Source organism: Lolium rigidum, chromosome 5 (genome assembly GCF_022539505.1).
Source record: "Lolium rigidum isolate FL_2022 chromosome 5, APGP_CSIRO_Lrig_0.1, whole genome shotgun sequence".
Taxonomy (NCBI): domain Eukaryota; kingdom Viridiplantae; phylum Streptophyta; class Magnoliopsida; order Poales; family Poaceae; genus Lolium; species Lolium rigidum.
Genome location: NC_061512.1, coordinates 186,159,984 through 186,182,619, shown reverse-complemented (window position 1 = coordinate 186,182,619; position 22,636 = coordinate 186,159,984). Strand labels below are relative to the sequence as shown.

The window sequence follows — 22,636 nt, the reverse complement described above, 5'->3', positions numbered from 1 at the left end:
GACACCGATGAACATACGAGAAATGGCATATGAAAACTTTGACATGACAAAGAAAAGATAATTATGGGGTTGAACATGTAGATACATATGCTAGAGACACGTAGGCATATCTCTACATCCTACATCTTGTAACGGAGGAGGAAAAGTCGGTCACAATGAAGTAGAAGGGAGGTGATGAGAAAAGGAGGAACATAGACATGTGAAAGGCCAACATCATGAAGATAAGGAAGAGTGAATGCACATGGAGAGACCATAATGACAAAAATGTGTTTTAGGCATGTTTTTTTATTTATTTTGGTGGAGAAAAAGGTTCCAAGGAGAAAGGGGAAATGGAGAACAAAATGAGGCACCGACTACTAATGTGCTTCACCTCCAAAATTTTGTTTGTCTTAGGTGGCCTTAATTCCTCACTTCATTATTATCTTCATGAAAACCATAGTTTTATAAGATCAATTTATTTTTAGTGATATATCAACACCGTGATTAAAATGAATTGAATTATTAAACACTGCATAAGGGTCCAACCCATTATCAATCAGCAAAATATTGGTGGACACATGCAATCAATCAAAACTGATTGTTATTCATCAACGGAGAGTCAACCATGACGGATCAAAACTCAAATCAACCACGACCAAATCCTTTTGTGGTGGAACTCTTGGTTGGAAAGGGAGCACAAGAGAGGTGTCATGACATTGGGTCGGTGCATGCGCTGTGGAGTCTTCCTCGAGGAGCTTCGAGGGCAAGCGGACGGGAGGCTACATGAGATGGTTGGGATCAACGTTCGATGACTGGGTGCCAACTTGGAGGAGCTGCAGCGGTGGCGCCAAGTGGAGGGTGTGGAGCGGAGGAGCCGAAGAAGAGGCGGTGACAGAGCCTGCATGGAGGAGTAGGGGCGGGCTAGCAGCATAGACGGAGGAGCTCCCTTGGCGACACTAGCGAAGCGCCTTGGAGGCGAACCTGGGCTACTGCCCCCCTTGAAAAAGTTGTGCAAGTATTTTTCTATCCATATTCTTCATCGGCGTCTTCTTTTTCCTACATGTAATCAAGCAGAACGGAGCAAGGAGAAATAGACCGTGATGGTTCTCATCCCCCATTTGCTTCCACAACTCAGCGCATTGATTGATTGTTGTATACAGTGTTGGGTGTACAAATCGATCAAGTGTTGGCATGCAGGATGGGTCCTGCTGGGTAGTACAACACCTAGCAGTAGATTACAATTTGTTTTACTTGGGGCTTGGGCCATCAACTTATTCACTTGGGTCAGATTTCTTTTGTTATAAATAGAACTAGAAGTCTCTTACCGTACCAATTCCTACATGAATCAAGAAATTATCACTAGACCTTGGCCAAAAAAATTCCCTCACTTACTGCTAGGTCTATTCGTCGTAAATCAACAAATTAAGTGCATTTCAAGCTTGAAAATCATCTATAATTATATTAAATAGAACTTGAAATTACAGGATAATTTGGGTGCATAGTTAAAAAAAGTTCCCAAAAGGTACAATCTGCCCATGCTTTCTTTTTGTTCACGCTCCGCCACTGCTCGGCGGGTCAACGGAAAAGCGACGACACCGCCCAGCGAGAAAAATGTGTAGGACGCGTGTAAAAAAACCAGAAAGGAGAGATGCATAAGTTCTAGCCGGCCGCTGAATAAAGTTTTCCTTTAAACTCATTTTTTGTTTGCAAATTGGAGGAGACTTTTAACTCATTTTCATTGCTCCTGCACCCGGTCCAAGCCAGCTCGCCGTGCACCGCATACGTGCGGGTGCGCCTCCACGCGCTTCCACTGCCAGCGTGCATACCGTACGCTTCCAGCGCAGCACTCTCTGCGTTAGACCAAGTGCCACGATGAACGTAAAACTTCGCCTACCTTCGTACTCGCTAAATATAAAAATCGGGACGAAGAAGAGACCGAGAAAAAGATTTGACGACGGGATTTCTCCAGAAGCGACCGCGTCCATTGCCAGATCCCTCTCGCCCCGTCGTTCCATTCAAACCGACCGTTTCCGCCACCGGGTTCTCCTCCTCGGAGCGGCGCTCGGCCGACATGTGGCCCCCCGCGGCCTCGCCGGCGGGCAGGGCGCTCCCCTCCCTCCGTCCGCCGCCGCCGCCGCCGCCGCCGCGGTTGTCGGCAGCGGTGCGGTTCGTCGTCGCTCTGCCTGTCGCGGCGAGGGCGCGGGGCCAGCCGCCGCCGCCGCCGAGGCGGCTCTGCCTCGCTGCGCCGCGCGCGTCGGAGATGGCGGCCGCGGCCGAGAAGGGGGAGGAGGAGAGGAGGTGGTGGAGGGGCGCGGAGGAGATGGACGCCGCGGTGAGGCGGGAGATTGCGATCCGGAGGCTGCAGGAGGAGGCGGAGGAGGCGGGGACGGGGCGGAGCAGGAGGGAGTTCGCCGTGTTCGAGACGGCCAGGGGGGACACGCTCTTCACGCAGTCGTGGACTCCCGCCGCCGCCGACCCCCTCAGGTATCCGCGCGCCTCCTTAATATTCGTTATCTATCGTAAGATCGATTTTATTTGCCTAGCCGCGGCGCGCGCTTGCTGTTCGCTGCTTTGACGCTCTCGTGGCAATATGCGTGCATGTTTTTCCGTCGCTGGAGATGATTCGATCTGTGCCGCGCGCGCCCATGTTAATTTTGGCGCGATTTGATTTGATTTGATCTGTGTTGGTACCATCGAGTGATGCGTAATACCGGAGCATATTTTTGTCTTGGGGTTCCATCCGTTGTCTTATACTAGTAGGGAAGCATGTGAGAATCTCAGAATATTCTACTGAGAGTGTAAGCTTGTCTGTTCCTTGCACGCGTGTGGGATTGGACAGCGGGGAGATGGTGGATTGCATGGCAAATACTACTAGTATGTCGTTTACCAACCATAAGAGTAGCTAATGTTCAGGGATGGCCGGCTTGCTATACTAAACCAGGGCGTTGCTTGTGGTTGGACATTTTTATTGCTTTGGACAGCAATGTTTAGCATTGTTGGTGGTGCATCACTATTAGACCAGTACGACCTGTATTGCTCGATTCACGGAACTGGAACTGCAGATATTGACGAAAGCACTAGCTGATGATCTTTTTGAGTTTTAAATTTCTCAGAAGTATTGCTCACCAAGTTGCAAGGTGTAACTAACATTTTGTTGTTGCCTCAGATAAAAGTTTACATATATCTCCAAAAAAAACGAAGAAAAACTTCTATGGGAACTTAAAAAGTGAAAGTAGCAACCTGAACATAGCTATAACAACTGCTGTCCTAACTCCTGAATTTTGCCTTTTGGCCTTTTTCGGCCATTATCTCCCAGAGTAGAAGCATATTGTATCAGGGAAGAGACTACTTCATGATTGGTGACAACTTGCCCACTAATGCTACAATTTTTGTTCAGTGTTGGGGGTACTTGGACCTAGAACTCGTGATATATTAATGCAAATGTAAATTACTTGACAACAAAAATTCATTTGTAGCTCATAAAAACAGGAGAGCGCATATATCATATTTAGACAGTCAATACTGGTACTGCATGCTTTATATTTTTAACTACAATTTGCCGGTGGTGGCTAGCTAGTCAAGGCCTAAAGCAAGCATGCAGAACAAAGCTACCTCGTTTTGTAAACAAAAAGCCACATGCACGCGACATGCAAGGAAGCACGGCCTGGCCATAGGCTCTTTTCGTGCCCAGGCGATGAACAAAAACAAAACTGCCTGGCTAGACCAGTCCCAAAAAACCGGGCCTTAAGCAAAGTTTGAATCAGTTCAACCTGGAACTGTTTGGACCCATAACCAGCCAAACCCAACTGTTTACCTCACGAACCCAAACTGAACCCAACTGCCGACAGACTAGGCCCATTCCCACCGTAGTTAATCAAACCCATTATTAAAAACTAAACCATCCAACCCGGTTACACTGGAACCATTCTCAGGTTTAACTACTTGATCCACTGAATAATTTTCCATATAGTTTTCTTTAGACAATAATCTGGACTTTTTTTTTTGCTTTTCATATCTTGCAGGGGCGTAGTTGTTCTGCTACATGGTCTGAATGAGCATAGGTATCTACATACATCGATATGCCAAGATGGATTTCCCTAGTAAGTTTTGCTGACAGCAGTGAGTGTCCCGCAGTGGAAGATACAACCATTTTGCAAAGTTGTTGAATGATCAAGGGCTTAAAGTTTATGCAATGGACTGGATTGGTGAGTTTTGTTACTGTCATATGCTGGGGCTCAGATTTGACCTGCTTACTGCTTTTGGTGATTTGATAACGATTCCACAAATCATTCTTGTAATCTCTACAACTAGTACTAACTACAAAGTTCACTGTGGTTTAAGATTGCAAGATCTTCAAACTAGTACTCCCTCCGGCCATAAAAGGATTTGTGTAAAATGGGATAGTGTTGTAAGATCTTCAAACTAGATCAACAACACAATAGAAAGTGGAGCTCGTAATCTAGATGGCTATTGTATTGCTCAATTTTATCTACCGATGAACTTAGTAGTCGCAGGATACTTGCTGCCATGCCAGTTTTGTATGCGATTATCCAATATAAGTAAACCTAATTAATTTCATAAATGCATGCCACAGGATGGACCAATATGCAAAATGTTTCTTCTGTTTGATTTATGATTTTAATGAAATTTTCCTCCTATTGCTATTTTACTTTCATCTTGTAAATGAGCGAACTGGTTGTCATTCTCAGCCCTTTTCCTTCTCTGCATGCGTTCGGAGTCGATCTGATTTTGAAGTTGTATTTTTTCTGTTCTCCCAAGGACATGGCGGAAGTGATGGGGCGCACGGTTATGTTTCATCGCTTGATCATGCTGTTGGTGACTTGGTACTGTTTCTTGAAGCCCGTAGCTATAGACTTCAACTCATAGTTTCTTTTATATCTGGGCTTCCTTGAACTAATGAAAGTTTCTTTGTGCGCAGAAAGAATTCTTGGAGGATGTTGTGTTGGAAGAAAACCATGGTTTGCCATGCTTCTTATTTGGCCATTCCACAGGTGGAGCTATTGTTTTGAAGGTATGCAGTTAGAGCTTATTTGGTTGGCATCCTGGCTACTCCGTGCCTGGCCTGGGGCCTCCCTGAGATCTGCCTGAAGGTTGTTTGGTTGGTAACATGAAGAAATAGCTGGTGGCCTGGCCTGGATGACCTGGCAGCTTAGATAGCCTGGACCAGGCAATTGATTTGGAGTTCCTGGGTCCTGCACGGCATTCTGGGATTACAAATCCCACCCCATTAGGCAAGAGTAGCAACCCCATTCTTTCTTTCAGTAACACCCAGACTCCAGCTGCTGCCTTATTCTCGTTGCCCTGCCCTCTCCCTGTACTCAGGCCAATGTGAGGAGACTTTTCTGCCTGATGGCCGTTGACTGTTCTGTCCGCCATCGCGGCTGATCGTGGCTCTGTCCGCCATGGACTTGTGCAGCCCCAGGCCGCTGTGGGCTGTGGCTTTCAGCACCGGACAAGCCCTACCTCCCCACGGTCAATACAAGCCCCAATCTCTTCGTCCATCTACTTTTCTTCTCCATGGAGCTATCAGTTGGACTACCTGCTAGTTTTCTATATTTTTTTTTGTCTTTTCTCGTGAGTGTTTACGGTCGGTCTGTTAGTAATGGATATTGGGTTACTTTATGGAAAACGAAAGTGTACTACGGATTATACGTTTCTCAGGTAGAATACACTCCTTTCTCTTCTACACATTTACCCAGATCCAGGACTCGAGCCAAACACTATACTCACCTGGCCAGGCAAGGATCACTTGATTTCCAGGCAGCTTTCAGGCACCACTTTTTGCCAGGCAGGGATACCAGGGTACCAACCAAACAAGCCCCTAGATAAAATTGTTTGATTCTTATCATAACCGTAATACTAAGTTACTAACTCTGAATCTCTGATTCCTTTTGTTCACTGGTCATTCAAAGGCAGCACTAGATCCTTCTGTCGAAGTAAATATAGAAGGTTTGATCTTGACATCGCCAGCCATTCACGTACAGCCATCTCATCCGATTATCAAAGTAAGCACATGAATGTTTGCATTTCTTTATAGTGATTGCTGTGGGGTGTTGGGATCTTTGTTTTATGAGCAACATCTCTACATCCTGTAACCTTCGAACTCCCGGAATACTATCCTCGTATGTTTGACGTTAAATGAAATCAGTAGGGTGGTATGCAACACCGGGTAGATTTAGGTCTATATTTCAAATGATCTTATCATGTCAATGCATAGTGATATGCTTACATTGTGCTAAAACCCATTATTCATGTTAATTGCCGCCATTGTCTGCTTTAATATATGTTTCTTGAACATATTACTATGTAACAATGAACTGTAACAGTGACAACAATTGATGGAAGGTTCATTTTGTTATTCTTCTTTTATATATGGACAAATCCAGTGTAACAGGTTCTGCTATTATATCTTTTGTGTGGACCAGTGTGAATGCACATAATATTATTTTAATTCGTCAGACTGGCTACATAACTTTCGTGAAGTTTAAGCGGCAGTATTCTAACAAGAGTGTACCTTATTGAATTCCTGGAGGATTGAGTATCGCATTTCTATTTTGAAACAATCGCTGTATTCCTCTCCTATATTTACTCAGTAATTTTAATGTGTTATATATTTGTATGATTGGTAATTTCAGTGCAGGATACAACCATACCATTTTCTTATTAGTGGTCACAATATGAACTAAAAATGGATGTTGTTTCGAAATGCTTATATTTTTTGTTATTCTCAATGGCAGGTTGTTGCACCGATCTTCTCTGTGTTGGCTCCAAAATACCGAGTCAGTGCTTTGCATAGGAGAGGACCTCCTGTTTCCCGTGATCCAGAGGCTCTGAAGATCAAGTACACTGACCCACTTGTGTATACTGGACCAATTAGAGTTAGAACCGGCAATGAAATTCTCCGGATATCATCGTACTTGCAGAGAAACTTAAGCAGAGTTACTGTCCCCTTTCTAGTTCTTCACGGGACGGCTGACACGATAACTGACCCAAGAGCATCTCAACGACTCTACCAAGCATCAATGTCAACTCATAAATCTATAAAGCTATATGACGGATATTTACATGATCTTCTCTTTGAGCCTGAAAGGGATGATATAGCAAATGATATCATCAATTGGTTGAGCTCAAGACTTAATGCTCTCCACGGATGGTAAGATGAATCAGCTACGAGGTGCTTTCACTTGTAACATGCTATAGAAGAAGATAATTGTAATACGTGAGGTTTTTTGCTTGCTGCCTTTTCGTAGTTGTATTTGTGTAGTTACTTAATAAAGGGTATGACAGATGAGATGTAAGTATGCAAGAAATGATGTATTTATATTCTACGCAATTAGTTAATATTATTTTAAAAGAAAAGGAATGAATTCGTCGTTGGTTACTCAATTGCAGTCAGGTATTCTTGATTGTTTCTGGTTCATCTTGACCATCCATCTGATAGCACAGCTTATTAATTTAGACAGTAATGGTGTGGACCAAGAACCAGGAGATAATGCTGGTGTGTGCATTGTCGGATAATGTCTTGCAGGGTCTTCTATGTAATGACAATTATCTGTTCTTCGATGGGTTGCCACTTGCCAGTAATAGTCCAATCCCTATGACAGGTGAAAGCTACAATTGTGTAGCTCTGTCTCCATATATTACGAATCCAGTTCGTGGGTATACACTTTATTAGTCTCAAACTCACAACACCATGATCTTACTGTTGAGTATATTGCTAATATTGGTGAGGATTTTTTAAGTTATCCTTCTCTTTGTTTGCATTTTTTTCTATAGTGAGTAATTTTCATAATAGTACACTACAACATGCTTCATTATGCGGCATCCTTAGTTGAATTAACTTATTTCAGTTCTGTACTAGGTAAACTAATGCTACAGAATTTTTCACTTCTAACAAAGATTGTACTCTAACTCGCAACATGTGATGTACATAACATACTTGCAAATGCCATTTGTTCCTGTGTAAGATTCTAGAGTATGATGGATGCTTCTGAAACGAAAAGGTGACGTAGAATAGATAATGACACCGAAAGATGATACTATTTTCGCAATACCATGACTAATTATATGTGTACCATACTACTATCACTATTTGTCTGTACAACTTGTTTTATGATTATCTTTTTGTTCATCAGCATATGCTAAGCACTTGGCGACTGCTTAACTCGTGCTTGTGCACATATTCAGTATGACATGTGTTTATCTTTCTGTTTTTATATGTATTTGTGCTGTTGGAGACAAAGATGATATATTGCATTTTTTTTCCTGTTTGGCGTGTCAATTACGCCTGTGGTAATGTCCCAATTATTTTTTCAAGTCCCTCCTTTGTTACTTACTATGCTAGCATAGCTAAATCTTATATGATTTCTGCGAATTGGTGAAGATCCACATTTTTTTTATTGGTTGCAAATATGGCCTTCTCATGTATCGGTGTATGTGCTGTGACCATCGCTCATATCATGAATTCAGCCTTATTTCTTTGTGCATTTTGCAGGTAGTGTTGGACACAGTTTGTACTTAAAATCATTATCAGATGTCTGTACTAATTTTGAGGTACTCCCTCTATTCGACAACCGTATGTATTGTTTCATTGAAATTTTTGATTTTATACATCGTTTAACAGGTACTGTGAAATAGATGCAGTGCATGTTTGATGCCATTCAACTCTTCAATTTAACAATGATTTTGGCAAAATAATATACAAATTGCAACTTGAGAAAAAAAAGAACGGCTCAGTGTCCATGTCTTCGGCAATTATGCTTAACGAGTAAGAAGGCATATGAATTACAAATATCTGAACTGACCATTGCCAGTTGTGTTGATTGTCACACACTAACTTATGTGAAGTGGATATTGATGGTTGCATAATGCTGGGAAAACTTAGTATCCGAGGAAGTAAAGCATTATGCACATTTATTTTTTTGCATCTCATGGTATTAGTTTTCCGCTATCTCTCCATGCTGAGGTTTGTTGATATGATTGAGTGACAAGAGCGGATATTAGGCCCATGCAGTGAATCAACATTGCAGAAAATGCAACAATTATGAAGTCCTATTCGCTATCAACAGGAGGCAGCCATTCTTATTTGACACTGACCACAGAATCCCTGATCACTTTTGCATATATGTATGTAGAAAAACATATTGAGTTTCCTATCCTTTTTATGAAAGGTGTTCTAGTGCAGTAGAACAAGTTGTCATAGGAGTGAGAATGCCATGTATCCAGCAACACTCAGATGAGCGCTCATACTTCATCAGTTGAATAATATAAGTTATTATGGGATTATGAGATACCGTAATCACATAGATGCGAAAATTAAATGTTACTGGAGGTGTGCTAGGCAAATCATGTCTGTGAGCTGCACTGTAGCTAACCTCTGACTCGTGTGCATGTGTCCCTTCCATATTTATCATAACAGTCGTGTGCATATGTGACCGATATCAGACGATCATCATTGTCAAGCTCACGATGCAACTCAAGTGAGCTGGTACCAGTTTGTTCTTGTTAAGATCTCAGCATGGTTGTAGCTTGCACTATTGTTTACAGTACTACTGTTTCACTGGCTTATAGTATTGATATTGATATTTGATAAAAGTATAAGTAGTTTGTTTTTATCGGATATGTCTCCGAAGGAACAAAGTACTTCCTCCGTCTAAAAATATGCTAATGTGTTATGCCGCTATTCCACTGATAATATGGATATTAAAAAACTGACATTGCAAATGTTTATGCTGTTATATGCAAATTGAGTGATGTTTATTTCAGTTGAACTATTGATAGTGATGGTGGTTAACTCTTTTGTAATCATATTATTATTTACTTAACAGTACTCAACTATGTTTCTTATCACTATCAATAATGAAAGACTTCCAGGTTGTGTTTCGTAAGGGTAAGCATGACTTAGTATTATTATTATTATTATTACTATTTGTTCTTGTTATGCTATGCATACAATATTTTTCTAGAAACACAAGGGTTAGCTGTTTATACACTGTCTGCAATGTGCATCTAGGCATCTAGCCTTCTAGTATACTGAAGGTATGCAACTGGGGACCAACTAGAAGCCACCACCGTCCATTTACCAGGATCAGATGATGATACATGTAGGCATGTGGCTACAGACCTCATTTTAGATTCTCACAGCTGTGTGTGAACACATTCCATTGTGTAGTCAGGTCTATCACACAAATGAACGAACACAATTTTTCCTCTTTTGATTTGGGACCATCCTACTCCTGCCTTGGTTTCTCACGGTTCAAAAAGAACGTCGATGGTTTCAAGAGTGCCTTGTCAAATGAAGAAACATGGGACAAGCTAGAAGCCACCAAATTGGTTGTTCAGGAAAATGAACGGTGAGCACTACTCCTGCCTAGATGTGCTTAACTTTTTACACCCCTTCTTTTTATCCTTTAAATATTATTATTCTTGGATTGCTCTTTTGTCAAATCACCAACTTGTAGTGTCTTCATGACCCCTAAACAAAAACATAAAACAATATGAGTTTTTGTTCATTTTATCTCTAGTACCTTGCCAATGAATTCACCATTAGTAATATCTTTTCTCCTCTGAAAAGGAGCTCAACCTGATACCTATCAAGCTTAATATCCTTCATTTGGCATTCAGGCAGAGGTAAAGCCTAATATGACATTTATGTTAGAAGAAGCACATGATTGAGCGCATTAACACTCTACTATAATAAACTTTTGGTCTATGGGCCATATGGTACCTGCAGGATCTATCCATGCAGTTAACCATGGCACAAAACTGGTACAACCATGGGATCTTTTTTCTCCCTTCCCTTTTTTTCCTAGAGAAAAACAGAGTCTGGAGATCTTTTCAGATGGTACACATGCAAATAGGTATAAATGTCCAAATTCTAGCAAGATTCAAACAAGTTGCAGGGCTTTCTTGCCAAAACCCAAGGTAGCATCACAAGCAGATAATAATAACAATACATATTAGGTAAACAAGTTGCACAAGTGGGCCTTTGTATATTCCCAGCCAGCCATTCAAGAGAGAAGGGTTTCTTTCCCAGCCAATCAAGTATGACAGTGTAGCTCGCCTATCAGAGCACTTTGGACTGCACATTTACTTTATTTATTGCACCACTTGATTATTTATTTATTCTCCTGATGTTAATCGTAATATCTTTGTACTTTTTATTTTAGCATAGAGCCATCGACACAAGTGACGCCAAAAGTATAAACTAAAGCTGTTGTCTTTTGTTAAGATCAGAAGTTCAGAACCAGCAGTCAACCCATTGGTCTGCAGAAAGCTTAACATGTCTTAGGTCCAATATGTAGTGTACATATAAACGTTTTGAAGTTGGCGGAAATAATGAGAAGCTTCTTGACTTGCAACTCTGTCAACATCTTAGCTAAGCTTTCTCCCTTTCTGTTCCTGCCCATTTGCTCAGCTATATATTCTGAAACATTTGCAAGGTCTGTGATTACTTGCTCATGCATGTAAGCTTCTGCATGCCACTATTAGACAGCGAGACAGTCTCTTCCCTGTCATAGTTGGCTACCACGACATGGGAGAGAACCGGAAGTTTGGACAAGTGAGCAGACATGCATTTGTAACTATTCCTTTCTTCTCTGTTGCAGAATTGAAGCATATAACATCTGATGTTCTTCTTCTAGATCATCCTGCCAAGGATGGTGACAAGTAAGATACTGCACCACCAGGAGCTGTGTGCCCATCGATCCATGTCTGAGGTTTCAGGCATAGTGAATGAAACATTAGGAAAGAGGCCATTGGGTGGGCAGGATACTCTGAAATACAGGTGAATTTTTGTCATCCTTCGCATAGCAATTAAGTTCGTAATGTCTTGTTTCTGATAATTTCCTGTGCACATGAAGGGTGTTTGCTAGTACATGGAATGTTGGTGGCATAATACCATCAGATGATCTAAACTTAGAAGATTGGTTGGATACAAGGGCTAACTCCTACGATATATATGTCCTAGGGTGCGTATCAACCTGCTAAGTGCCAACTCATTTGTTGTTAAATAGTGCTGTTTAGTTCTAGCTGAATAATATTTGTGCTAATGGTGCTTTAGGTTCCAAGAAATAGTGCCACTCAATGCAATAAATGTCCTTGGTCCTAGCAAGAGATGCATATCTACAAAGTGGAACTCACTAATTGGGAAGGCACTGAACAAAAATAAGACGCAAGATGGGGAACAGTTGCATCATACAACTACAAATAACAGTGCAATAGAGAGTTTCACACAACAGGGATGCTTTAGATGCATCAGGAGCAAGCAGATGGTGGGCATATTTGCCTCAGTCTGGGTGAGAAGCAATCTTAGGCCATACATTCGCCATTTGAATGTGTCATGTGTTGGATCGGGTATCATGGGCTACCTAGGGAACAAGGTACACTTTACATCCATGTGTGCAATAAGACGTGCATATGTGCAATCTCAAGAGTGTTAACCGTGTACTTTGATATTTGGATTTCAGGGTTCAGTGTCAGTTCGATTCTTGTTGCACGAGATGAGCTTTTGCATTGTTTGTTGTCACCTGGCTTCAGGTGGCAAACAAGGGGATGTACTGCTGAGGAATTTTGATGCAGCGGACATACTTGCAAGGACGAAATTCCATGGCGATGGAAATAAAAATCTGCCAAAGAAGATCCTTGATCACGAGTAGGTTTACAGCATCCCAGCTCACTGACCTTATGTGTTTCTAAGTTTTTTGCTTTTGGTATTCCTCTTAGATCTCGTGAACAGGCAATCCCAAGGCATCTTTAAATTTTGTGTTCAGTATAAAACAACCTTAGATACTTATCCCTACAGATAGGATTAGCTTCTACTCTGTTACTCAAATGATTGTGTTCTTTAGTTCATAGTTGATGTGACATGAGGGTATCCCAGCTGAGAACTCAGAATTCAGCAAGATGCTAGATTGTATTATACATACATCACTCTGCACCACTTTTTTTCGTCTAATTTGTAGCAGTGGTTTGTTTATGACATTTATTTTGTGTTCTCTTTATCATCTGTGCAGTCAGGTACTTTTGCTTGGTGACTTGAATTATAGGATATCACTGGAAGAGACCGAGACAAGGTTGCTGGTGAAAGCTAAGAACTGGTCCACCTTGTTAGAGAACGATCAGGTATTCTTCGACGAGCTAACCTTAGACCTGAGTACCTGACCTACCATTCTAACAATGTTTTCTTTTCCTCCTGGTGCTATTGCAGCTAGTGTCTGAGTTCTCGACTGGTCGACTTTTCGAAGGCTTTCAAGAAGGGTCAGTCACCTTCTCTCCCACCTACAAGTACCAGCCAAACTCTGATCAGTACTACTGGTGCTTTGAGGCGGCGCGGGGCGAGAAGAAACGTGCTCCCGCATGGTGAGCTAGTTTGATGCCCAACTCAGAACGCTGTAGATGAGGTGAACCTTTTCAGGAACAAAATAATTGACGCTAGATTTGTAACTTTCTGTGTGCAGGTGCGATCGCATTCTTTGGCGTGGTAAGGACTTGAAACAAATCCAATACGAGACTTGCGACTACAAGTTATCGGACCACCGGCCCGTGAGAGCGGGTTTCTTTGTGGAATGCAAGATCAAGGGAGATGTGGGCTCTGTTGGTGGCTTCATGCCGAGTATGCCAGATGCCTGACAATTCTAGATGGAAATTTTGCACCGTTTAGCCCAAGTCACAGACCTTGAATGTAAAATATTAAACAATCACAGCCATAGCAAGCAAGAATATAGGATGAATTTTATGAGATCTCCAATGTTCAATGTCGACTGGAGCAGGTCTTAAGTTATTATTAGGTATATAAATGTTTGTTTTATGATCTACTTCTGTGTCAGCTTAGTTCTTCCATAAGTTGCCATTTTATTGAATGAACAAGTATTCTGTAAACATTATGGCTGAAGAAATCAGGTGTTCCTCAGTTTTTTTTTATGCCTATAGGTGGTACAGCTGTAGTATCTGAACTTGTGTACCAACTCGCACCACACTCACGCACACCCCTAGTACACATGCTAGACCTTACAACTACACACACAGAGCACGTGAGCTTTGAGATCTAAATATAGTGGTTCAATGTTTCCGCTTCTGATTCCTAATTGTCAAAGCATTGGCTTGAACAATTACACGAGCAACATTTCATACACCGGAAACTGCCACATAACCTGTTTCGAGATCATGGAGATTCTAATACTCCTTTCATATTCCTTGATGCTAAAATAAATATATCACATCTAACATAAAAGTATGATATCTATGATCTCCCTCCGTGTCGATTAAATCCGACCGGAGGGAGTAGGTGTCAAGTGGGATCCCACTTATAATACATTTTACTCTTTTTAGTGTAAATTTTAAACAAGAAAAAGCAAAATATATACATTGAAAGTGAAATGTCCATGCCCACTCTGGCCGTTGCAAAAGGTAGACACCACCATGGGTCCAACGCTGTCGTCCGTCATGAATGGGGAGGACAATCAAAAGGCTACTTGCCATTGCATGGACAAATGGAAAGCGTGACTTCCACTAGGTGGATACCTAGATTAGCATGAGTCAACCTAGAACGTTAGCTAGCGTCAATGTGTTGCAATAGGTAGCATCGAGTCGTGGACTGCCTCCGTTCCGTAAAACTAGTTTGGTCCAATTTATAGCCCAAATAATAAACATCTACAGTATTTAGCAAAACTAGTTTGGTCCAATTTATAGCCCAAATAATAAACATCTACAGTATTTAGCAAATACACCATGAAACGACATTCTATGGTGAATCTATTGATGTTTCTTTTGCGAAATTCCACCAACATATTGAAAATCATCAACGGAGAAGCTCAAAAGCAATAGAAATTACAAATAGATCTTTGGACCACCTCGACGAATACAATCACTAGCGCAAGCCAACATAATCCGCAAGCCGAATGGGCGCCACCGTCCTCGCTCCTCCATTACCTAAATCGGGCAAAACTTGTAGTGGTAGAGCTTGTTGTAACAGACAAACACGAAATCGTCAAGCTAAGGCCACAAAGGACAAACGCACCAGAGCAACAACCATCGCCATGAATGATAGCCGTATATTGAAAGAGACTGATATGAAAACACACCAACGAACACAAAAATCAGCTAGATCCTGCGAGATCTGCCGGACATATGACTCCAACATCCTCCGGTGACGCTAGATGCACCACCGGAGCGTGGATAGAGCGGGAAAGATCTTATTCTAACTTTAGGACAGACGTAGCCGCCGCCTCAACACCCCAAGAAGACATTGAAAAATGGACTAAAAGAAGAACGGAAAACCTCCCACCAGCGAGAGGCCATAGTTCGCCACACCTCCAAGCCTCAAGGCCACCAGAGGCGGAGCGGACCGTCGACGTCTTCGGCGAGAGGGACGGAATCCTAGATGGGTTTTGGCTGTCGCCTCCCGATCACCTACTCCTTGTTTGCTTCAGTGCCAGTTAAATAAGAAATTGACTTTTGACTAAACATATGCATACCTTGTTTTATGAAATGGAGGTAGTATCTATCTACGAGATGAGCATCGAAATATCTCCACTCTTCTGAACTTTCAACTCTGATGACTAGCACCTCATCGAAATATCTCCACACTACGTATGTTGTCGACCAGCTATCTTGAAGATGGAACACAGAAGTATCTCCACTCTTTTGAAATTTCAACGCTCACAATATCTCACCACGTCGTCCCCAATAAACAACGATGATTACGAATGGCTGGGACCCATTCCGCCATAGCTTTCGACGCATGGTTTTACCACCAGTATCCAATCGGAACGCCGGGGCTGATTAAATCAAGCGAAAGAAACCAAACGGTGTGAAAAATGGTGAAGTCATGCTTCATCACAGTCACAGCGACATAACCCCAAGAATGTTATCTTGAGGTGGGTGGGGGTGGGGTGGGCGGGGTTTGTCATCCATACGAGATACGGTACTACCATAGCTAAGCAATGGAGATACGGAGATAATATCAGCTCTGCAAACTTTTCTATGTGCAACCTTTCGAGTTAACTAAGGTAGTAGTGACTAGGAGTGGGTGGAAGCGTCTGTGTGCCCAGCTCTTAACAAATTCTAAACCTAGTAGGGGGCGGGGAGTGGGTTAAGCAACCTTGTTCATAGACTCGTAGTAAAAGAAAACAAACAAATCCGTGTCCTTTACAACTCTAAACGATTTCATTTGACCTGGGAGGTTTGGATGCTTTAGTTGGAGACCACAGGAACGCCGACGCCGGCCATAATATCTGGAGTTCTGGACGGCGCTCGGTTGCACACAGCGACAAAACGGTCAGACACTACGTAAGCACAATGTGTTTCTTTGCGTGTCTCTGTTGATAACACAGCACGAGCTCTCAGAAAGAGATGTGACCTTACAAAAAGTTCTCTGCAGATGTGTTCTGTTTGTGATGGGATGGTAAACCACAGAGCTACCAAAAGTTGTGTAATACTACTACTATAGAGTCCACTATCGTTCTTGAAAAGTTCGAACAAGTAGGAATTCAATGTACTTTGCAGAATACAGAAAAGACAGACGGCTGTGAACATTATATTTGTTAACACTACTCACATCAGAATTCTATTCTTTTTTTATCCCGATAAATACTTTGAATGTGGAGTTGAAATTTGCATGGATTTGAGAATGACCGGAGCGTCAGATGGTTAGCTCGAGTTGGTGGCTACCCCCCAACCCAGGTTTGAATTTCATCGGACGTGGGTTTGCGGCTCATTTAGCTTCTCCTATAAGAATATGTCCTGGGTGCTAGTGCCCATGGGTCTCGTTTTTTTAAAAAAATTTGCATGAATTTACAAGATATATCCTGCCGCAGCATACTTATTCCTTTATATTCTTTAAACTTTTTGACATTCATGAACTTGTAGAGTCTAGGAAACTGTCCATCTGCACAGGATATGTCCCCCTCAAGCCACGGCTACGTTATGACTACACAACTTCAGGAGTATGCAGGTAAGATTCATGTACAGAAAACAGAAAAATGCATATACACGAATGGTATTTCCTCACCAATAGCTAGCACTATTAACAACTGAGGAGTGTTTACTTCTTAACAATTCGATCTATTATATTCCCTGCAAAAAAGTGATCTATCATATACATAGGCGTAATCATAAAGTTAGGTGAAGCTATTTACGATCGTTGCTGCTAATGGCTACTGCTTATACATGACCCACAGGCAGGTTAGATCATTACTAGAGTGTGCGTACTTCCCGGTTCAAAAATTCCTCCAGGCTGTTGAAACTTTTGTTCATTCTGCAGAACTTAACATAGCAGTCTGTCTTACTTTGGTTCCCCAGGGGCAGCAGGGCTCAGAGACATCTCGATTTCCTCAAGAGAACGTCCTTTCGTCTCGACTATGAAATTGTAAGCGAAAAGTGCTGTCAACAAGGAGACCCCACCGAAGCCTGCATAGACTGCTCCAACGCCGAATAACTTCACAAGCTCCAGGAAATATAGTCCCACCACAAAATTACATATCTGACAAACAATCAACTCCATAAGCATAGAGGTAGACTGGACAGTACTGATAAACTACATCTCTTTGATCCGAAGTAGAGAGCATACCCAATGTACAGTGAAGCTGAACCCCATAACTTTTGAGCGTGTCCGAGCACTGCTAAGCTCAGGGATGATGATTCCAGTAACTGGCCCAGCACCAATAGCGAAAGTAAAAATGTACCTGAACATGAAAACTTAAGCTTTCTGTAAATATGGACAAGTGAGTGAGATACCTGACCAATTTCAACACAAATAGGATGCGTGAGGTCTCTAACCAAGATTCTGATAATTTGTCACAACTATCAATTGTCAGGTCATTGCAGTGTAATAAGGGTTTAGTCATCGCATTTTAAATTTCTGTGCAACATGGAATGCAGAATATCCTAGAGATAAAGAAGGTAAAAGTGCGTACAAAAGAGTTCCGGTAATTGACAGGGTGTGTCCAACGTCTTCATCAAGTGGAAAGCTGATGGAAAACACTATAAGAAACATAGCAAATGCCTGAAACAAGGCATATAGTGGCATTAGATTTTGTTAAGAACAGAGCAGTATTTGCATAAGAACCACACAAACATTGCAACTCTGAATGTCAGGATAATGATATTGGCATAAATGGTATATACTTGCCATAAACTCTCCAACAAAAGAAGAGATGCAGATAATTTTTCCCAACAATTGTGTAGAACTTCCTGAAAAGTTGAACACTAGAAATACTGCATACCATTCCAAGATAGCTCCCTATCAAAAGATTCTTCCGTCCTTGCTTGTCCATCAAATTTGAAGCAACAAGTGCTCCTGAAAACCCCAATACGTTCATGAGTTTATGAAAAAGGTACCACACAGAGAACATGAATAACCGAGTCTAACTAACCTCCAAAGTTGGTTATTCCAACATATAAGCTCGCCAAAATACCACTGGTAATACCAACATCACGGAATGTTAATGATGAAAAATATAGAACACCATTTATTCCAGCAAACTGTTGCAGAAAGAAAAGTGACCCTCCAATCAATGCAACTGCATATACATTACAAAATAATTTATTGATAGCATGAAGAAAAACACAATAATATAAAGTAACAAATATCTCCAGATAAGGACACATAACCACTCCTTTAGAAACGGAGGACGATGGATGTTTGTGTTCAAAGCTGTGCAAAGATGAGATGTAGAACCTTAAGACAACTTTTGTTGTTACATTAATATGTTAATAACCTCTACGCCAAAACACATGAATGGATGAGCAGTAATGGTAGAACCAGCGTGTCTACCCGGTCTAGGGCGGAGGTTGTAGGGGAAGGAAGGGGCGGTGTGCGTGCGGAGGCGAGGGCGCCGGCGGCAGGGCGCCGGCGCGCGGCTGAGGAGAGGCGGCGGCGCGAGGCGGAGACGGCGGCTAGGGTTTGGGGACTCCGACTCCTTGAGGAGTCGGCAACAAATATGTTTATTGCTTGATTGTTCTGTATCGATTACAACTCGTATATATAAGAGAAATCTGCTGATGGGCTAAGCCCCTAATCTGCTAATTGGGCTAAGCCCCTAACTAAGCCTGGCCGGTGGGCCCCCTCCGGTGGTAGACCAACCCGGTCATAACAAGTAATGACCATTGCAGAACTGTAGACATATTTAATGAAAACTTACAACAGGAAAAATTGCAAAGCATGAAATGGCAGTGAGAAAAATGGACGGCATACTTTTCCAGCCTTGGTCAATATAAAAGGGAAACCTCCAACTGGTGACTAGAAAAATTCATCGGGTATCAAAAACTGTTAAATGGATGCTAACGGTCGAAATGTGACAGCAGTGGGATAATAAGTATAAAAAACTTGACGGAATTTTCATAATAAGAAAAGCAACGGAAAAATTAGAATTCCAGGAGAAGCTAGTGGCATTGACATAATTTTCCCAAGAAAATATCATGGTAAGGGAAACAACCTCTATTGTGGGGTTCCGACAGAAGTTCTGACCAGCTAGCCTGTGAATCGTCGTTTACAACGACAGATTTCATTTCTTCCATGGCCTTCTCAGCTTCGGAAGCTCCCCAAATATCTTCTACCACTTTTCTGGCATCATCTAATCTCCCAACCTACACGATGGAGTATAAAGATAGAGAGAAGGGTCTTGATCAACTAAATGAAACTGTCAGCTAAGCCTAGGCACCTTGGCAAGCCACCGAGGGCTTTCGACGGCGAATTGCATTCCAGCAACAATGAGAAAACCAGGTACACATGCAGCATAAAGCATTGTTCGCCACCTATGCAAAGGAACCCCAAATTTTAGGCAACATTTTAAGAATCTATCAAATATTACAAGCATCTGGTTAAAAATTACTCCCTCCATCCCATAATATAATATGTTATGACAACCAATATACTCCTATATTCGTTGTAATAACCTCTTCTATTATGGGACGGAGGGAGTAGTTCACAAAGCTAAACAAAAAATGTGAAGTGTTTAAAATCGAAGTGCTCATTTTTAATGTGTCGAATCTCGAGGCTTGGTAGTTAAGATTAGACAACTGAGCTCCAGCAAGGCTGTAACAGACCAATATCCTTCACATGCTATGATTTATTTAAAAGAAATAATTGCGCCTTGGTTCTGTTCTTCTATACAATCAAGATATGTCAGACAAAGGTTAAGCATCTGCTTCATTAATATGTGTAATGAATCTGTTCGGTGATCATAAGCACTATAATAAATTTAAGCAAATGATGACTTACATCATTAACATAGCAGAAAAGCCAACAGAAGGTGCCTCACCAATGTGGATCACTTTCAGAAGGTATACCCAAGGAAAGTGCAGCAATTATTCCTAAACATGTTCCAATCTGACATAGAGTACCCAGAGAGCCTCTGTATTTTGTTGGAGCAACCTAGTATGTAGTAGCATGTACAAAGAGTTAATATTGATACATAGATAATGGAAATATTCAAAACATGAGAACTAAAGGTAGCATTACAACAGTGATGTTCAATTCACATATTTCTTAAGTGTACCTCAGAGATATATATTGGAACAAGCACGGTATTTACGCCAATTCCAATGCCAACAAGGAACCTTCCAAGGAGCATCTCATCCAATGAATGTGCCTGTGCACTGTTTAATTGTTTTAGAAGTAACAAAAGATAATTTATGAAATGGGCATGTTGTTTAGAGGAAATACTGGATTTGATGTTAACTTCTATACAACTATGTTATTACAGGGGGCAGAAGAAGAAACTCCATATACTTACGAACATAGAAACAGTGAAATTAAATACCTGATAAAAGCCCCAAGAATCAATGGAATACTATCGATCTGAAGAGTCCTTTTACAACCTAAATAATCAACTAGTGCAGACGAGCCTAGGCTCCCAAAAAATGCGCCCACAATGAATATGCTGACCACAAGACCTTGGAGAAACGGATTTCCTTGAAAACCAAGCTCTCGTGCAATATCCTCTATTGGGCCATTCATAACCCTGCAACCACAACATGTACTGAGACCTGTATAGAATGTTTTAATCTCTAACAGAGATATCAGTACAAGAAAACTGAAAATTACATTTCACGATGTAGCCCATTAAACAGTCAAATAAACATACTTCAGGGTACATTCCAAATTGAATGTTTCACATTTCAGTTGGCATTGATCAGGTAGTACTGCACTATAACTAGTATAGGACAGTTAACAATGTCATTTGAATTTTTGTTGAAGCCAGATGGATTTTGACGACTGCTCGCCATTTTCTGCTCCAAAGTTATGCAGTAATGATATTAGCACCATGCTACTTCACAAAAATTGATCTAGATTTCGAATCAAAGATGTTCATAAACAAGTTAGGATCTGTGTGTCTTCTCTACATTTTAAGCTTTAAACCCGGTTCATACAACAACACATGCATGTCACATCAGTTCAACACTCCTAAAAAAAGGATATCTAAACCCTGAAGTGGCCACCCCGGTCAGTGCACAGTAGACGACTAGAGAGGGGCAGGCTTTACGCACCCAATGTGGTAGCCAAAGAGAAAATTGGCCATGGACGCTGTGAGCACGTGCGGGAAAACCCGCACCCAGCCGAGATCAGCATCACCGCCTCCATCTCCACCACCGCCGCCTCCGAACCCTGCATACAATCCGATTAAGAACAAGGAACGCTCGCATCATTACTTACATCGACACCTGCACGAGGCACGAGAAACAAAGAGACAATACGAGAACGAAGCCAAACCTGAGGACTCCACACCAGGCTGAGGCGGCGACGCGGACGGCTGGCTGGAGGGAGGCCCGCTCTCGACGGCGGCGAGGCGTGGGGGCCAGAGCTCGAGGCGCCGCGGCAGGGCACGGAGCGCGGCCGCCCTGACGACCACGGTCCCGGACGGCGGGAGGCAGAGCCGCGGTCGCGGGGCTGGCGTCGCGGGAAGGACGAGCAGCGCGGCTAGGGGCGTCGGCGGCATCATCGCTCCGGTAACGGGACAGGCGATTCGTCGAGCAGCTGGCGGGCGCGGCGCAGAGGAGGAAACGGGTGAATGGGAAGGCGCGAGGCGGAACGACTGATCAGTCATGACAGACGTGACTAGTAATGACATAATCAGTCATGTGTGGCTTCGCCCACACGCTGCCAGTATACTTGGACCATGGGGGCCTGACCGAGACCCAGAATACTAGGAACGCATACTAGTTGGGCACGAGGCTAGTAAGCTGTGAGATTCATTTTATCTCCCCCTCCCTCACTAACCTAAGACAACTCACTATTTACATTCTTCACTCTGGCCGACCGCCACCCGACACAGATCTGTCCCTCGCGGCTCCGCCTCTCGCCCAACGCTACCACCGAAAAAACGCTACCGGCGACGGGCCTCGCTCCGCTAGTCAGAAGTTGGTCGCTTATGAATTTGAATCACAATATAACACACTAAAGCATGGCTCTTGGAACTTATTGGAACTATCATTCATACATAGCACAATAAACATATTCCATTACAAAAGAGTGAGGCCTCTCATGATTCAAGCATGTGTGTGCAACAGATTTACACATATTTAGAATGATCAAGTTTTAGTGTGTGGTAAACATGACAATAGGATGAACCCATAAGTAGGCGTGGGGGGCTGGCGCAATTTTTACATGAATGGAAGTTAACATCTTATTTATGTGCTT

The 22,636-nt window shown here is 42.3% G+C and overlaps 3 protein-coding genes across 5 annotated transcripts; 2 read left to right on the top strand and 1 right to left on the bottom strand.

Moving 5' to 3' along the window:
• The first annotated feature begins 1,924 nt into the window (after positions 1–1,924).
• LOC124652901 (monoacylglycerol lipase-like) lies at positions 1,925–7,386 on the top strand. Its single transcript, XM_047191947.1, has 7 exons — positions 1,925–2,463; positions 4,002–4,040; positions 4,114–4,184; positions 4,759–4,823; positions 4,919–5,011; positions 5,913–6,005; positions 6,738–7,386. The coding sequence occupies exons 1-7, from the start codon at positions 2,051–2,053 to the stop codon at positions 7,155–7,157; spliced, it is 1,194 nt and encodes a 397-aa protein (XP_047047903.1). The 5' UTR covers positions 1,925–2,050; the 3' UTR covers positions 7,158–7,386.
• Positions 7,387–9,914: 2,528 nt separating this feature from the next.
• LOC124653433 (type IV inositol polyphosphate 5-phosphatase 9-like) lies at positions 9,915–13,863 on the top strand. 2 transcript variants are annotated; one of them, XM_047192500.1, is made up of 8 exons: positions 9,915–10,352; positions 11,607–11,785; positions 11,862–11,969; positions 12,062–12,380; positions 12,468–12,652; positions 13,014–13,122; positions 13,208–13,359; positions 13,458–13,863. In XM_047192500.1, exons 2-8 carry the CDS (start codon positions 11,658–11,660, stop codon positions 13,627–13,629), a joined length of 1,173 nt encoding a protein of 390 aa, XP_047048456.1. In that variant the 5' UTR covers positions 9,915–10,352; positions 11,607–11,657; the 3' UTR covers positions 13,630–13,863. The 2 variants fall into 2 exon arrangements, with proteins under 2 accessions (XP_047048456.1, XP_047048455.1); XM_047192499.1 differs by having other exon boundaries at positions 9,915–11,560; positions 11,643–11,785.
• Positions 13,864–17,003: 3,140 nt separating this feature from the next.
• LOC124652468 (probable plastidic glucose transporter 1) lies at positions 17,004–21,794 on the bottom strand. Of its 2 annotated transcripts, XM_047191484.1 has the most exons (12): positions 21,710–21,794; positions 21,487–21,604; positions 20,760–20,960; positions 20,496–20,595; positions 20,259–20,371; positions 19,659–19,752; positions 19,434–19,584; positions 18,372–18,518; positions 18,222–18,295; positions 17,913–18,001; positions 17,567–17,681; positions 17,004–17,479 (listed from the first exon to the last, which is right to left on the bottom strand). In XM_047191484.1, the coding sequence occupies exons 2-12, from the start codon at positions 21,516–21,518 to the stop codon at positions 17,282–17,284; spliced, it is 1,314 nt and encodes a 437-aa protein (XP_047047440.1). In that variant the 5' UTR covers positions 21,519–21,604; positions 21,710–21,794; the 3' UTR covers positions 17,004–17,281. The 2 variants fall into 2 exon arrangements, with proteins under 2 accessions (XP_047047440.1, XP_047047438.1); XM_047191482.1 differs by lacking the exons at positions 21,487–21,604; positions 21,710–21,794 and having other exon boundaries at positions 20,496–20,588; positions 20,760–20,876.
• Between the last annotated feature and the right edge of the window lie 842 nt (positions 21,795–22,636).